The sequence below is a fragment of the Cuculus canorus genome, chromosome 11, assembly GCF_017976375.1.
Source record: "Cuculus canorus isolate bCucCan1 chromosome 11, bCucCan1.pri, whole genome shotgun sequence".
NCBI classification, from domain to species: Eukaryota; Metazoa; Chordata; class Aves; order Cuculiformes; family Cuculidae; genus Cuculus; species Cuculus canorus.
Genome location: NC_071411.1, coordinates 15,937,496 through 15,954,363, shown reverse-complemented (window position 1 = coordinate 15,954,363; position 16,868 = coordinate 15,937,496). Strand labels below are relative to the sequence as shown.

General features: G+C 36.5%; 1 protein-coding gene across 2 annotated transcripts in view; it reads right to left on the bottom strand.

Annotated features, from left to right (window-relative positions):
• The window catches only part of SUCLG2 (succinate-CoA ligase GDP-forming subunit beta), a 127,886-nt gene that overhangs the window by 93,644 nt on the left and 17,374 nt on the right, over positions 1–16,868 (bottom strand). The window contains exon 2 of one of the 2 annotated variants that reach the window (XM_054076788.1): positions 8,246–8,387. The exons of the other annotated variant lie outside the window; for it this stretch is intronic. Within the exon in view, the coding sequence (XP_053932763.1) occupies positions 8,246–8,387 (142 nt within the window). The remainder of the gene's footprint in view (positions 1–8,245; positions 8,388–16,868) is intronic. 2 annotated transcript variants of the gene reach the window in all.

Genomic DNA, 16,868 nt, shown 5'->3' with positions numbered 1-16,868 from the left:
AAAGAAATAAATAAATATATCAGGCTTAAGAAAAAATGAGAGAAGTATTCTCAAGTGATAGTGTCACATGGCTCCTGGACAATAACCATTATTTTATACTTGTTTTGTTAATATACAAGTGCCAACTAAATGATTGTTCAAAATTCATTGTTTCTTTCAACAGTGCTGTAGTTTCTATGCAATGAAAAATTTTGCTTCAGTTCTGCCTTGAAATGCATGCAGTCAGTGATGGTAAAATCTTAAAATAAGAGCACAACTCATTTATCATCCATCAGGAACGGACATTCCCAAGAGGAGAAATACCATGGTATTCAGATAAAAATAGCAAACAAATACAGGTGACCTAGGGGAAAAAAAGGATTATTCAGTGTCACAGGTGGATTTTTACAACAGGGTTTTAACAAATGAAACTCAAAGTAAATGCTTTATCACACATTCCCAAACAAGCCAGACCAACAAACAAGGAACAACAAAGAGAGGAAAAGAAAGTATTCGGTTTCAGTAATCAGTCTCCAAACGTTTAGAAGCAGACAGGCATTAAGAGAGCGTAAAGGTGTGATTTCTCTCCTTTACACAGCTGCTAGTACAGCAGAGAAAACAATGTTTAGTGTTTCATACCTTATACATAAAGTGTGTTTAATAGTTCTGATTTTATGCATAAAAAATGAAAATTTCATGCAGCTGCTTCTCAATTACACATCTGGTTATTGTTTTGCAGCTGCAAAAGTACCTTGAAGAACCATAAAATATGGTGCAACAAGTCTGGAATAAATACCAGTAGTCATTTTGTACTTTCCTCATATAACGTTGCATTTTTTACCGCCTGTTAAAATTCCTGAATCAAGAGCTATGGCTTCTATCACTCCCTTCTTTTATAAACAAAAATCTGCTAATATATTTAACACAACTGAAATTTGTAAATGACTGCTTTCTATGGCACACATTAAATATAAAATTCAGTATCCCATTTCAAAAGTATTTTTTAGTTTGTGATGTTACTTCCAAGTAGCTATTTTGGTAATTCGATCAGAAATCCAGCACAGAGAACAATAAGTCAGCACAACATTACTGTCAAACATCTGAAATGAGATTTTGATTTGTTAGCCCCCCAGCCATTACTCATATTACTATAAATCTATTGAATATGAAGACATTTGGTGATGAAGTATGGTTATAAAATACCCAACTATTGTAAGCAGTCTCAAGCTCACATTTACTGACTCACACTCAGCATGTAATTTTCTAACAAAGAGAATGGACAAGAAAAACAAACCAGATTTGTTTTTCATAACAATGGATTTGAAATTAACTATTTCTGTAATCCCTCGGGAGACAGACGGTCCTTCAAAGAATTTCTGTATCTAAAATATTTAAAAAGCAACAATTTACAATTTAACTTGAAGCAGAAAGGCTCAACTTTTTGAAACCATACCCAGTGGTAAGCCTTGACAAAATCGTTTCTTAATTTTGTTACAAAAAGAATAAAACTTAAAATCACAGTTAGACAAGCCCTAAGTTCTTCTGCCTGTTCTTCTGGCATGCAGGATCCTCAACCAATGTCATCCCCAACCAATGCCTGTGCTCTCAGACAGCTCCCTGGCTTTCACACTGTTGCCAAGGGCTTATGTGGAAAAACCTTGCTAAGGTGAAGAGGAGGATGAGGCATGTAGTAAAGGTAACTGAGAGCACCCTTGCAGGATTTACCAAGAGTAACTCATCGTGTAAATACTGCTGTGCTCAAAATTTTGCCATCTGCAGCCTCTGCGAAATAATGTTTATTAGCACAAAACACAGAGGAAGGAGGGGAGCAAGTGGGAGGGAGAACAAACAGGAATTACAAGGTTCAAACCCAATCAAAACATATACACAAAGAGGAGAATGCAGAGGTATTTTAGGGCTCATGTCCTCACAAAGGTGCTGCTACAGCAGTGTGAATAGACATTGTGTATGAAATCCTCAAATGGAAACTAATTCCACCTTAATGGTGCCTTTATGTGGCTTAGGCTCTAAAACAAATTAAGTTAAAGCACCCTAAAAGCAATCTGAAGGCAAATGAAGAATGTCCACAAAAAGAGCTACTATCAGTAAGTACTATACTCCAGCTATGCAGTATAGCCGTATCACAATAAATTCGCCACAGCATCCTAACAAAATCATTAGTAAAGCAGGTTTCAGTGAACCCTTCAACACCTTCTCAACTCCTCTGATTTCCCATGACTGATTTTTCATCTAGTAGATCAGGTAAATAAATTGGATCACTAACATATTGATTGTGAAGCCTCCCACAAAAAACTAGGTTAAATAAGAGTAACATACAAAGCACTGCCTTCATAAATTTTATTCCAGTTTATTATTTTCGTCGTTTTCAGACATGAATGAGACGTTGGCACAACAATTGGAGCATTTTAAAAAAATCTAATCATTTCAAAGTGGACAAATACAGAAAAAATATTATTCAATTAGCAATCACTGTTTTCTGATCATACACAGAAACATTAATTTCTATGATCACTATGTCAATTCAATAGCATGAAAAAAAGAAGTATGCATACAAACATTTAGTGGCTTTTAGCAGTACGCAACTGCTAAATATTTATTGCAAGCAGGGAAAGATATAACAGACTGTTTAGTTCAAAGAAAGGAAGTTTTTTTCTCAATCACAACTCCCAGAGTGGAAGATGGCATTAGGAAGGAATAAGAGAAAATGGACACAATGAGGAAAGCGCTGTAAGAAAGAATAGGAAATTGGACGAGGGACAGAGAGAGTAAATCCATAGACAACAGCAAATTTTGTGGACCTTTGAAATGGATGCATTCAGAGGTGCCTATGGACACTGGGAGTAGCAGAATATTACCAGGTATTTCCTATTGTTGAGAAGTTTCAGGAAAACGCAGATTCTTTCTGGTTTTAGATTTCACCATTCAGACAAAGCAAAATCCATTAACTGAAAAACTGCTAAAAGGAAAATTGAAACACTCATGCTCAATAATGCTGAATGTGTTCCAAAGGCAGATCATCCACCACTAGTTTTCTATTTAAAAGGTTGTTTTCTAAATACTTACTCATTTGAGAACAGAATCATATTAGTCAATAACTTATAGCTTTTTTTTGCCTGAAAGGATAGTTTCAGAAAACCATAATTTAAGTATAAAGAACTTTAATAAAAGCTGTCAGAGAAAATAAGAGGACTTATGGGAGAGCTGCTCCTGAACAGTGAGCAAGTTCGTTGCGTACAGCTCCACGGAACATTGTTTCAGCAAGGCATGATTTTTCAACATATCCAGAGAAGCATAATCCAAGGGGCCCTAAAAAATAACTAGTTATAACCACTAAGTACATGGGTTTTTTGAGAACTAACTCACTATGCACAGGTGAAAAATTATTAGTACACAGTGAACCAAAGAATAGAAGAAAATATGGAAATCACAGAAATGCTGCAGGAGGCAATTCCTCTCCTATCTATCCCAATGGAGAGAAGGAAGGGAGATAAATCATGTAAGCAAAGCACATAAGCACAGTATAAAATCATAGAATTGTTTAGGTTGGAAAAAACCTTTAAGATTATTGAGTCCAACCATAAACCTAATGCTGCCAAGCCCACCACTAGTAGAAAAAGATCAGTTAAGCAGCTTAATACACTCAGAGACTAAGGAGGAAATTAAGTTACTTAAACACAACTTTAACAGAATGCTGGCTTGTACAGGATACTCATAGGGAAGCTGTTCCTGCTATCCTAAAAAAAGAACCTAAATTCTCATTCGTAATATCCTTAGAAACAACAGGTTCAAGGATCTTTTCCATTTTTCCTAACTTAAAGGCTTAAATGCAGACAGCATTGTCACCAACAATTTCTTAAAGATCTGTACAAAAAAAAAAAGACATTACCAAGCTAAAGATCAATTTTGGATCCCTTCTAAACATGCATTGCTTTCAAGTAGTTTTCTCAACTTGTATCAGAGACGAACTTTCAGGTAACGGTTCTAAAACAGCATCCGGAAAAGCAGCCTTCCATCTAAATTAAACATAGCCAAGGGAAAAAAACCTGTAAACTGAGATAGGAAAGAGTCTAGCGATCACGTGACTGAGAACTCTTTCAGTATTCTAAAAACATGGTGAATAATAGGTGACAGGTAAACGACCTCATGGAAAGAAGCTTCAATAAACCTCTTCTGTTCTTTATAAAATACATGTTTACTCTCCAGCCTGATATAAAAAGCATGCCTTCAGTCCAAAGCCAAATTTTATGAGTTCCCTCATGCATAAGGCAATAGGAATAGGATACGCAGAGACTATATTTTGTTATACAATTTTCTAAAGAAGAGCGAATAAAAGCCTTGCTCTCAATTCAACTGCATTTCTCTGGGATAGAGTGTGAACATTGCACCTGACTGATTCTTAACTGTAATGAAACACTCTTAAGTGGCAACAGGCAGCACTCCATTACCTTTGTTCAAAATCAGAAAAAGAAACACACTCCAAGCTTCCAGCATCCATTTAGGTCTGTCAGCATTTTCAACCACTTTGTAAGTTCTCTACTGATTCAAAGAGCCAACTGACAGCGCAGGGTAACACCCTCCAACATAATTATAATCCCTCTCAGCTTTGGCCACCTACTAGTTTAAAGTGGTGATTCCCTTAATAACTTCTCCATCAGGCAGAACATAAGAACAGTGCAGGAGCTGATGCAGACTTAAGGGTCTCTGGCATTGAAGGCTGGAGAAAATGATGGGCCTTGAAGTGATGCACCGGGCATCTGCCCAACACAAGCAATGAAAATGTGCACACTAACGTCTGGGCTGATGTAGGCATATATAAGATTTTTTTTCTTTTTATCAGTTCTACAGTACGAGGAAAAGAAATAGCAAGAAAAGAAATGCTTCTGTGGCTAAACACGCCCTTAATGTACCACTGAATTAAATGAGAATTAGACCAGAAGACTCACGACTTAATGCAGGAACAGCCAATCTTACATTTCAGACAAAAAGTCAGTTCTGCTAAATAGCTGTGCCAGAACAATAAGAACTTGTTTACAGGTTGTTTCCTCAGATGGCAGATCAAGCAACACCATACTGTTGTAGCAAACCAGCAGAAAGCCTTTTTCTTTCCTCTCTTGGAAACCTAGGAATTTTAACGTGAAACACAAACCCGTTTGTGACTGCATTTCTTGGTGTTCTGTAAATATCACCTTCTCTACAAGACTTACACCTGAAAATTGCTTAGCACGTAAAAGGCAATGAATTCCTTGGGGCCTAATTCTGTATTCCTTACTGTGTACAACTTCTTTTGAAGTCAATATTAGTGATGTCATTTTAATTTTCTTCACATCTGCCATTCTTATCTTAGAAGCAAAAACTCCAATCCTTTAATTCTATTAAAAATTCCTTGTAGACTACCTTTTGTGCTGTTGGTAAGTTCTGAAAAATATCTGAGAAAATTAACATTTAGAGTATTCGGTGTACATATTAATAAAAATAGAGTGCAAGAGAGGAAATGAGCAAACTATAACAAAACCGCTGATACTGGATAAAGGCAAACCCTTTCAAGAACGCATGCTTTAACACCTTCCTGACAAGTGAAGACAGCAGCAAAAATTATCTAATCCCATCCTCTTCCATTGCATCGACAGGAAATCCAACAACAGGAAAACTGGTGACCACAGGCACTGCAGCAGGGCAGACAGCTCTGCCAAGCCTATAGCATTTAAAGAAATTTGTGAATAGCAAGCTTCATAAAAACTGCCATGGTGGGAATTTCTATCCCTTTATCACGCAGACAGACCCACGTGAATGATGAAATGATGTAAGATTATAGAGGAAAATAATTGTTCCTCCTGTATTCATTACAACAGGTCCATAGAAAGAATCTCCTTTCACAAGAAAAATACCAAACTTTTTACTCTAAAGTTTTGATAACTTTATTCGATTTTTATCTTAAAAACAGATTGGCAAGCATCCTTTCCCATTTGTAGAAGCTACAGTTAAGGACAGCTGCAATGTGATATACAGTATTTAAACCACCAGATTTCTGTGCAGGACTCAGCAGGGGTGACTGGCCTCCCCTTTCACCATCTTTTACTGCAGAATGTCTGTCTATCAAGAAAATCTCAAAGCTACCTCCAATGGTTATTTTATTTTGGAATATCTTGTGCCTCCTCTAGGCTGAGCTTTTTTTGTTTTGCCAATAACTTTTTAATTTGTGTTGTTGCATATTCAGAAGATGGCAGCCCATATCAAACAGTGCAGCTAAACCTGAGTGACAGAGACGCTGCGAGTCTGAAGGATCATAAAAAAGACAAATCTGATGAAATCTCAGAACAACGACCACTGTAGCAAAACTGCGTTCTTGATGCTTAGTTTTCAAAGTGCACGTTAGTACAAGGACAGCACGCTATCAGAGTGGTTACAAGGATGTTGTTAATTATTTGGTGGGTCAATGGAGTGTATCAATCATTTCAACAAGAAATAACTTCCATGCTATAAGCCACAATTATTTAATGCCCAGTAATGCAGTATGCTTGAATGCAATTACACAAAATGAAGAAAAGTACCAGTGACTGATAATGTTTTGAAGAGTTAACAAGCCAACCCAGTCAAAACACATACAATTTACCTGATAATGTTCGATTTGCAAGTAAATTTGGGTTTATATTTCACTTTTGATTTACATTTCAACAGTGTTTTTAATAGACCAATATTTCTGTGACTTGCAAAGCAAGCAAGCTACAGAGGTTATTTAAAATAAATCTGGTGTCATAAACCAGAAGAGGTTCACTGTCTTTAATGGAGTAATTTATTTCTCCAAAGTTATAGAGATGGAGAATAGTAATAGTTATTGGATAGACCAATCCATTTATGAGTTCAATCATGACAAGGAGAATTTAAGTGCTGTAACATTTGTGAAAAACCTGCCACGGCATTAGTTAGCATTTCTTGATTTTCTCAGACATCCGGACATGAGGAAACCCTCCAATTTTGAGCTCTGCTTTATGACACTGTTTCATTTTTGCACTGCCCAATTACCATAACAGTTGCATTAGATTTGTTTCAAATATACTGTTTGTCATAAGAAGGTTTTGATTGCTGAAAGGTGTATCACCTTAATAAAGTTCAGCAAGCCATTATGTTAATCCTATTCAGCTACTGGAGGTCTGATGAGATCTTTGAGCCAAGTGAGTTGTGTTAATTTACTTTCCAGTATGCAAAATTGAAATGCATTTAACTAACCAGCTTGTGCATTACGTAAAATGTAACAACAAAAAACCTTCCTATTACTACACAATTAGACTACAATAATGCCTGTCCTCTGGCATTTTGATGTATGATTATTAATATTAACAAAAGCTAAATTAAAAGAGGACAGCTATGCTAACTACTACTAACTTTTCTACTTTAAAAAGTAGAAGACTTCTTTTAGAGTTCGAATTGGGCAAATGTAAACACGTTCCCTTTTGAGATAAAAGGTATTACATAAATGCATTTCTGACCTACATTATCATCTTACGTTTGCCACACTAAAATGAGTATGTTGTCAGAGAACCAAAATGAAGTTCCAGAAGCCTGGGCTTTCCTCCCAAACACTGTCAAGTCCTTTTGTGATGGCAGGTAACTCAACTTTCTCTCCATATGGACAAACACATGTGAACAAGTTTATTTTTATATAACTCTCTTGTATGCATCCTATTTCTTCACAGAATCGTAGAACAGTTGAGGTTGCAAGGACCTCTGGAGCTCGTCTAGTCAAATCCTCCAGCTCAAAGCAGAGTCAGCTAAAGCAGACTGTGTCCAACTGCTCTCTGAATACCTTTCAAAACGGAGTCCACAACCATTTTCTTTTTTTGCTTCTTAATAGGGCAAATTCTTGTTTGAAAACAACTTCTTAAACAAGTTCACTTACTTCAGTCCCTTAAATTATATGAAGTATACAACAACAAGTAATCTTCCTCAGCAACCATCCATTATGTTATTCTGAATTCTGAATTATTCAAAGTTACATAAATAATGTTAATTAAAGACTTCAAGTTACATGCTGCATACAAAACATTTTAGAAATAAAGTTCTAAAGAAATACTGCTGTCATAAATCATTGTTCACATATGAAATTAAACATATATTTATGGTCTGGATAATATATCGAAGCTTTTCAATAAGCATCAATTTGAAGATTGTGTACAACTTATTAGAAAGCAATTTATTTTCCAGATTTCTATCTGGTGAAGCAGATTCCTCCCATTACCAGCCAACTTACTTAGCCTCTGAGCGGCCTCCAGGGCATCATTTGCAGAATCAGCTACAAAGAATCTCTGAACTGTAACCCCATGGTCTGCCATTAGTTTTTTGCTTTGGTACTCCTGCAGGTTCAGCCATCGTCTAGAGGTTAATTGAACAGCCTAGAAAAACGAGAGGGGAAAATAACATAATGCTCATTAAGAACAGTTCATGAGACAGCAACTGAGCTCTTCAGCCCTATGGTTATCTCAAACTAGCAGTTAAACAACACTCTTACAGAGAAAAGTTAAAATACATATTGATTTACCCAAGTGTCTTTCCTTAACATTTGAGCATCCGAAGTACCCTGAAAGATACAGACGTTTTTAAAATCTACACAGGGCTCACTGTGTGATCTTGGCTAGACAAAATGTCTCCTATTTAATATCAATGTAGACTGGCAAACTCTGCTTGAACTCTGAAATCGAACTCTGAAATCTATTTATGGTTTTACGTTATCCTGTGCTACAAAAATATTAGCAGACTGTTACCTTAAAAGAAATTCATTGTTTCATATTAAATATCCTTATTTACACTAAAATTTATATAATTCTTCCCTATAAAATTATATCTACTGATTCTATGCACTTATAGCAGCCTACTAAAGAAGAAACAACTGAAGTAGAATTAGCATCATCTCATAGGAAACTATATACTAATACATGTATTTCAGTGGTCTGTTATATATGCTTAGTTGGTTGCACTTCTAAATATATTTTGTTGAGGATGCCAGCACAACCACATCTGCCATGCAAGGCCAAAAAGAGCTGGAGAATAATTCACCTTTCATTCCTAACATACCGGTTTAGACACTTGCATATGCATATCTATATCTACAGAGAGACCTATATAAAGGATACAAAGATATGCCAAGTGTACACACAAAGATATCACATTTGCTTGTAACTACGGACACTACACAAGTCATAAGATCAGTACTGAATGATTTTAAGAAAGGGCACATTCTCCATGCAGGATAAACTGGTCAGACAAAAGAAACACTCAAAGAGCTGTCACTGACTCCTGGCAGTGGTATCGTGGCAAAGGTGGCACTTCCTCCTGACAATGGTATAATCACATTTTGTGCCAGCAAAAGATGCTCTTCCTACGTGGGGAGATGAACTGTTGTTGCGCTGGTAGACAGGCCACAGCCAGTTCTTGGTTTCTCCTGAAGGAAGGAACACAGCATGCCAGCCAGCTATCACTACATATTTAGTTAAGTTAGACAAAGAGGATTATTTACTATACTAATACTTTGATCTTTAACAGCATGATAAAAAATATTATCCTAATGCAGCTTTATACTGAAAAAAATCCCCCTCCATGCTAAAGTCTTTCAATAATACATACCCCTTCCAGAACGCTAGAATTTTAAATGCTGTGTTATACGAAAAGCAAACCCTGCTTTGAAACATAGCACAGAAGATTGATGCATAAAGAAAATACAAACCCCTATCTTTTACACTACAGAACCACATTTTCTGTAAAAGTGACTCCCACAAAACTTACAGTTGCAAATAGCTCAGAAAGATAGACTTTAAATTCTTCCAACCATAATCTATTTCACATATTTCAGAAGAATAAAACAACATACTATCCGTATGCTCTACAGCTACCTCTAAATCTAGGCATCACACAGGTACCTCAGTACGTTTTACATTCTTCCATGATATTCAGAGACAATGTTTTTATATTTATGAAATACCTTCAAGTGTAGGCTAAAAATTTAAAGTCACTTTCATAATTGTTGACATTTAATCCCTTTTCCTATTATAAGATCTCTGTTAGGCTCTAACAGCTATTACTTCATGATCACTTCCACAAAAGGATTAACACTCAGAGACGAAAGAGACTCTGAAGGTCAATTCTAGCGTCACATGAAACAAGGCCAGAGAATTTCAGCCAAAAGCTGATTCCGCAAGCCCACAGACTACCAAGCTACAGAAGAACTTTCAACATGACTGGAGAAAATACTTGTTTCAACCCTGAAAACCGTTAACCTTCTTTTCGGCATTAATGAATAAAGTAAGCCTAACAGCTCTAACAGCAGCCTAAAAGAAGCTGTTTCCAACCACCCTCTTGGTACCTGACAAAAGCTATTGGTATGTATCACTTTCACAGCTTAGAAGTGGAACTCAAAACGCTCCACAAGGATACCCCAGCTTATTGCTGAGATGTTAAAACCCTATTACATACAGTGCATGTATATATAAGCATATGGACATGGGTCTCTCCTCTTACAAAAATTTAACAATTAATGTCTAAAGTGATTAGAAGAATATTTCCTTCATAAATTATGAACCAGACAACTCTGAGGAATGCAGAAATAAAAGAATAATTCATTTGAAAGAACTGTCAAAGCAGTCCTATGCCTGATGAAACAAAGATATGGCCAAGAACTGTTGGCATGGAAAAGCACAGCCTGCAAACTTTAGCTTTGCAAACACACACATCTTTTCCTCTCTCCTATATTCAACAATTATAAGAGAGACCATCTTATTGAGCGCCAGCTGAAGCCTTTCAATCAAGACTCTCCACAAAAGAAACTCCTGGTTGTGAATCAACTACTCAATGAAACGAATCTGCACAGCCTAGCACTGTAGACAGGAGTACAATATATTTAAGAAACCAACTGTGACAAAGTCTGTAGTAGAAGCTCTGAAGAGCAAGGAATATGCAATACTTCCTTTAAAGCACTTGCAGTATATACACCATATGTCTCAAGAAGAGCAAGTGAAATAAAGCAGTTACAAGACATGAAATAAAGGAAAAGCTTTGAATCTGTGAAGATAGCTATTCTTTCAAGACCATCTTGAAAAATCAGAACAGTTGCAAACATATGCATTTTAGGCTTAAGGCACAAAAAAAGTGACCATGAGACATTACAAATGTGAGTAAACAGATGATTCCCTGAACTAAATTCCAGCTCAAAGATGTTTTGGTTGCAATAAATAAATATATATACAAACTATTTAAAAGAGACAGCAATAAAAAGAATCAATTAGTACAAGAATCTTGAAAAATCCTTGCCAGATTGTAGTCCCCAGCCCTCCCAAGCACAGTTATACCAAACATTCACAAGAATTTGAGATGGGCTTCAAAGAGTGTAAGTTTCTCAGGCATCACAAATTTCCAGGCACCCGAGGCTGACCGCAACACTGCTACTGCAAAAGTACAGCCTTCGTACAGCCTTCAGACAGCCTAGGCAAGAGTCTACAAAGCCTTAAAGAAAGACATTTCTCGTACCTGATCTCCTACAGGCAGCAATAATCCATCCCTTTCCCATGAGACTTATTAGGATGACACTTTTAACACTGCACGGACTATAACTCCAGCATCACCCGCCTTTATTATTTAATTACCCATTCTGCAGCTCTGCTCTTGTCAACAGTTTAATTGCCCTCAGTAGCATCAAGCAGCACTGCTCAACTCACCAACATGGTCCTATTTCTCATAAAATACTGTGGAATTAGGTAGGAAATTGCAATCAGAAAAATAATTTCAAACTCACAAAGGAAGGGGAGAAGCAAGTAAAAGGGAAACTAAAGAGCAGGAAAGCAGAAGCTACCTTTTAAGAATTCCTGTTCATTATTGATTCTCACCACCTTCTACTCCCAGCTTACTCCCTGCTTGAATACTTTTATCTCCTCTCCCCACATACAGGTCAGAAAACCATACCGGAAAACCCAGTATATCTCTTAGATCTTTCCAGGCAGCTTTGTCTATGGTTGAAATACAGTCTGTTCCAACAGTTTAGGAGATATCCGTTTCATGTGTTTCTTTACTGCAAGGTTGCATTGGAGTACAAGGAGTACAGTCTGTCATGTCAGCCTGCAAAGAAGAAATTGGAATAGTATGCAGACTTCAGTAAAACCTGACTCCCTACGTGACACTTAACGTTTCATCTTCATAAAATGATAGACAAGAACTAGAAAATTTCCCATTGGTGGTATTTTTCTGTTATCCTTAAGACATTTTTTTCTAACAATAAAGAAGTTTTTAAACCCCTGAAAGTTACAGACATACTCATCACTGTGACTATACCTTATCCTTGAATATTGTGTCAAGCTCTGAACAGCCCAAATTAGGGCAGTAGGTTTAAACACATCTTTCTAGACTTTAGCTCATTAGCTAAAGTCTCTGTAACAAAGACAAACCCAAAATCACACCAGTGAACCTACATGAAAATCCAGACAATGTTTTCACAAAACGGAATAAAGAACAACTCAAACTAAAGTATCTGGGCTTTCGAAAGCAAGCTGTTAATAAAAGGCCAAAACAAATATCATTCATGGCTCTGTTGAAGAATTCCACAAAAGTCCTTTTATTGATACCAGAAAAAGATAGCTTCCATTTGAGCTCTTCACGTGTGTTGTGTTGATACACACATAGTAGGTGGAGAGTGGTTCTTATTTGCAATTCAGATATGCCAGATCAGTTGAAAGGGTTTGGGTTTTTCTTTATTTTAAATGACAAAAAAGCCTTAAGAATAAATCAGTTCATAAAACTAAGAAAAGCTAGCACATATTTGTGTTTTTATATAAATTACCATTTAAAATAAAGTTTTTAAGAGAAATTATTAAATCCTTCCCAACAGGTATTTCTTAAGATTACATTCCCAGCATAAATACTTATCAGAGAGATTAATATACTTAAAGAGGGATCTATTGCAGCTGATGCATCAAAAATCCCAAAACTCAAGTAAATGGAATGAAAGCGAGATGAAGACAGAATTATTAAACCAAATACAGTTTTCACACTGGATTCTCTCCTGCTGGCTAGAACTATTTGGCACTTTCTAAAAGCTCAAAGTATTCCTGTAGCTGGGGTTCATCTCTAATCCCCCCTTCCCTTCTCCAGCCCCCAAGTTTTTGTTGCCAGTCAGACCCACACTTAAGACCATGTCAGAAAACTACCTTCACTAGTAATTGTGTAGTATTTGGTTCTGAATAACCCTTCTGTTGAAAGTCACTTCCTTTATATAACTAGATACCACTCTTGGTCCAATTATATAACTAGATACCATTCGTGGTCCACACACATCCAGCATCCTCAAAATTAATGGTATATGCATCAAGAAAATAAACACCTCTTATTGACCATCTTAACAGATGCTACATAAATGTATCAATGGTTAATTGAGGGCTAGAGGGAAAAACCTGATTGTTCATATAACCAGCAAACTGTCATATTTACCACCTTTTTGTTTGTTTTTTATATAAAATGCTAAGGGCTCTGCACAAATAATGTATTTGGAGAGTATCTGCATTATTCTACCACTACTCAGTTTGCCAATTATTGAGCTGTCACATGGCAACAAAAAAATAATTTCCACTACTTGAATAATACAGGCTAAACAATAACACAGTTAAACAGGAGTGGAACTACAAGTACATTTATAGCAGAAGCCTGTTATAGCAGAAACCTGCTTCAATATAAGTAAAAAGATTTAGAAACAATGCAACAGAGACGTCTGTCCTTATAGCATGAACTATTCTGATGCGCAACATCTTTCAGATGACCCAGAACATCTTTTGCATGCTTCCTTTTTAAAAAAATACACATAAAATGAGGATAAACTCATAGCATATTTGCCAAGAAGTTACGCAAATTGTACGTTACCTACTTCAGCAAAACTGTGCTCAGAAATACAATCACACAAATGGTTTTGTGGTTATAAGGAACAAGAACAGCATCAGTAATGCAAGGTTCAAGCTAGACTACTGATTATTTCTTATCTTAACCTGCATGCTGAGGTATCAGGTCCGTGTAATGTTTTTTCAGTCTGATAAAACCCCTATGGCTGAGTCCAAGACTGAGTGATTTCACATAAATACTGTTGTCGAGCAGGTACACCCCAGGTACCAAACAGCGTTGCAGGCAAGATAAACAACTCAGAAAAAAACATGATGACATGCACTCATGTTAAAAAACCAGTGGCTTTCTGAAGCTGAATCAGCTCTCGGTAGAACAACTAAGGCTTGTGACAGGAACATTTTTAGCCAGCAGTATTCCCAACTGCTGGAACTATGCACCTGTGCTTCAACTCGGTGACAAGCTCCCTACTAGAAGATAGCATTCCTCCAAAAAGGCAAAATTAAATTAAGCACCACAGATTTTCTTAAAACATGAATGAATCACTTAACTGTCTTCCATAACAAGTATATGAAGAAATAGCCAAAAAGAAGAACTGAAAGGTCAAGTTTGACAAACAACCAAAGTTTCAAATTATGATCTCTATTACAACCAAGACCTTTTGATCTTCAGAAAATTAATTTCAAAAGCTTTCGTGCAATTTCATGCCTAACTCCACATGGAGCTACCTCAGCTAAGAATCCACATTGACCAAGTATTTCAACCACAATGAGTTCAGTTTAGATAGCGCTACTAAAAAAACCCCAAGACCTAACTTTAAATACCTATTTTCTCCTAGCTAGTCTCTTCACCCCAACTCTGTACTTCTGCAAAAAGGCCAAATAATTCTAGGGGAAGAGATTCCAGTGATAATCAGCACCATTAAAGTAAATAAAACCAACACCACTACCACTAAGCAAATTTCTGGGATAACTGAACATCCCTCGACATGGCCATGTAATTTAAGCAGCACTCCTGTCTACATTAACCTAACTTAATGCACTTTATTGCACAAGTGTTAAGAGGAAGACATGCTTTAGTAACATCCAACATTCCCTTTTCATTCATAGTATGAATGGAAGCCAGTATTCGTGATTGTTTTCCATCAGGAAACAAAGACGGATCTCTTAAGACCACCTAATATATCTAGTCAAATAAAGGCATAATACTTTCTTCCTCTTCTGCTGCTTCATTGAGGTAACGTGGCTGTAACTGCATTAATGGATCCCGTGCCAGTATCAAACAGCTCTACCAATGCAAATAAACTCTGAATGAATGTATATAGTATTGAGATTTATAAATATGGTCTACATTGTAATAGTTATACTGAAATTAAATTATTGGGGGAGAAAAACTGTGATGTCTAAGTGAAAGTCTTTTAGATGCATCCCATACCCAAAATAAAAAGGAAATTTATTTAGCATATCTTATCTAAAAGTATCTAACCTAAAAAATCTATTTGCTTACCCAACACATTCTCAGCAATCCAGTTTATTCGACTTGTGCGCTCTAACCTGTAATATAATTCCAAGCGCGTATGAAAAAAGAGATTCACAAAGATGACAGTAATAAAACACCATACCATTCATCAATACAAGAAATAAACCTTTATTATATTTATTGACAGATGGCTACCGCAATTGACAAAGTTGCAGGAGAAGTTCCTATCAAAAAAGGACCATCAGAAATACAACTAAATGTGTACCTTCATATAAACCACCTCGGGTGCCAGCACATTTTATTAGGTCATATACTTGAAATATACCAAACAGGCCACTGAAAACAAACTAAAGCACTTATTTCAGTTTGCTGGCAGTGCTGACATAAAGAATAAGTATCCGTAGAGTCAGTCTGACAAGAAACAAAAATGTTAAGAAAAGGTACCACACTTAACAGGTAAAGTTTATCACAACTATAAGTCATAAAAAGCAAACATACAGAGATCATTACACTGTGTTCCGTATGAAAGCAAGCATTCCAAGCACAAAAGAAAATGGGACGACTCATGGTAAGACTGATTGGTTAGTAGGTCTGCCGTGGCAAGTCAAACCACATGCCCCCTTCTCTCTAAAGGGGATTAAAGCCACGTAACTATAGGCATATTATGAAAAACCAGGTGGTCAATATCCTTCCCATGTAACATCCTGCTGGCTAACACAAAACAGTAATTTTAATCTTCCAAAGCAGGAGTTAGCATCCAGACCATCCTATTTAAAAGCCACAGAGGAAACCATCTTCCAGTAACATGTCAAACTGCTCACTGTAGATTGGACCCAATATGGCAGTGGGTCCCTTTGGTAACAGTAGAGACCATCAGCTTCATCCAACAACAAGCACTCTGATCAGAGTCTCAACGTAGACTTTTGTGATATATTTATAGAGGATAAAGCGGATTCTGTGAGCTAGGTTAGGAAGAAGTCTTGAACATTTTCTTTCCAAACTCAGAGATTCTATGCTTTTGTCCACAGCAGGTAGGAATTGCTTATTTCTTATTATAATTTGTACCAACACACTATAAGCAATTTTGACCTTGAACAACTGCATTTTATTTTAAAATCTTCCACAGGGAGGATTGCAGTCTTTTAAAAGTTCTATTATTTATTCCTATAAATTGGACCTCCTTTTAACTGAATAAAAACAAAGGCAACACAAACTCCCGTTAACCCCTACAGGACTTTTTATTCAAATTCATTACTTAACATATACCACACAAAATATCTTGAGCAGTAAAACGCAGTATGTCTCAGAGAGGGGAACCCAGCTTTTCAAAGGCTATGACATTTTGATCAATAAACTGTAAGGGGCAATTTACTGTTTTCTACTACTGAACCACATACTGGCTTTTCAGAATGAGTGAGATCTGTCACTGCTATTGTTAGAGTTTATGTAACTCTCAACTTCATATAAAAAAACCCCAAACATTAAATATGCCATTACATTGTTGTTTAGTAAAGCTAGGCAGCCTGTTC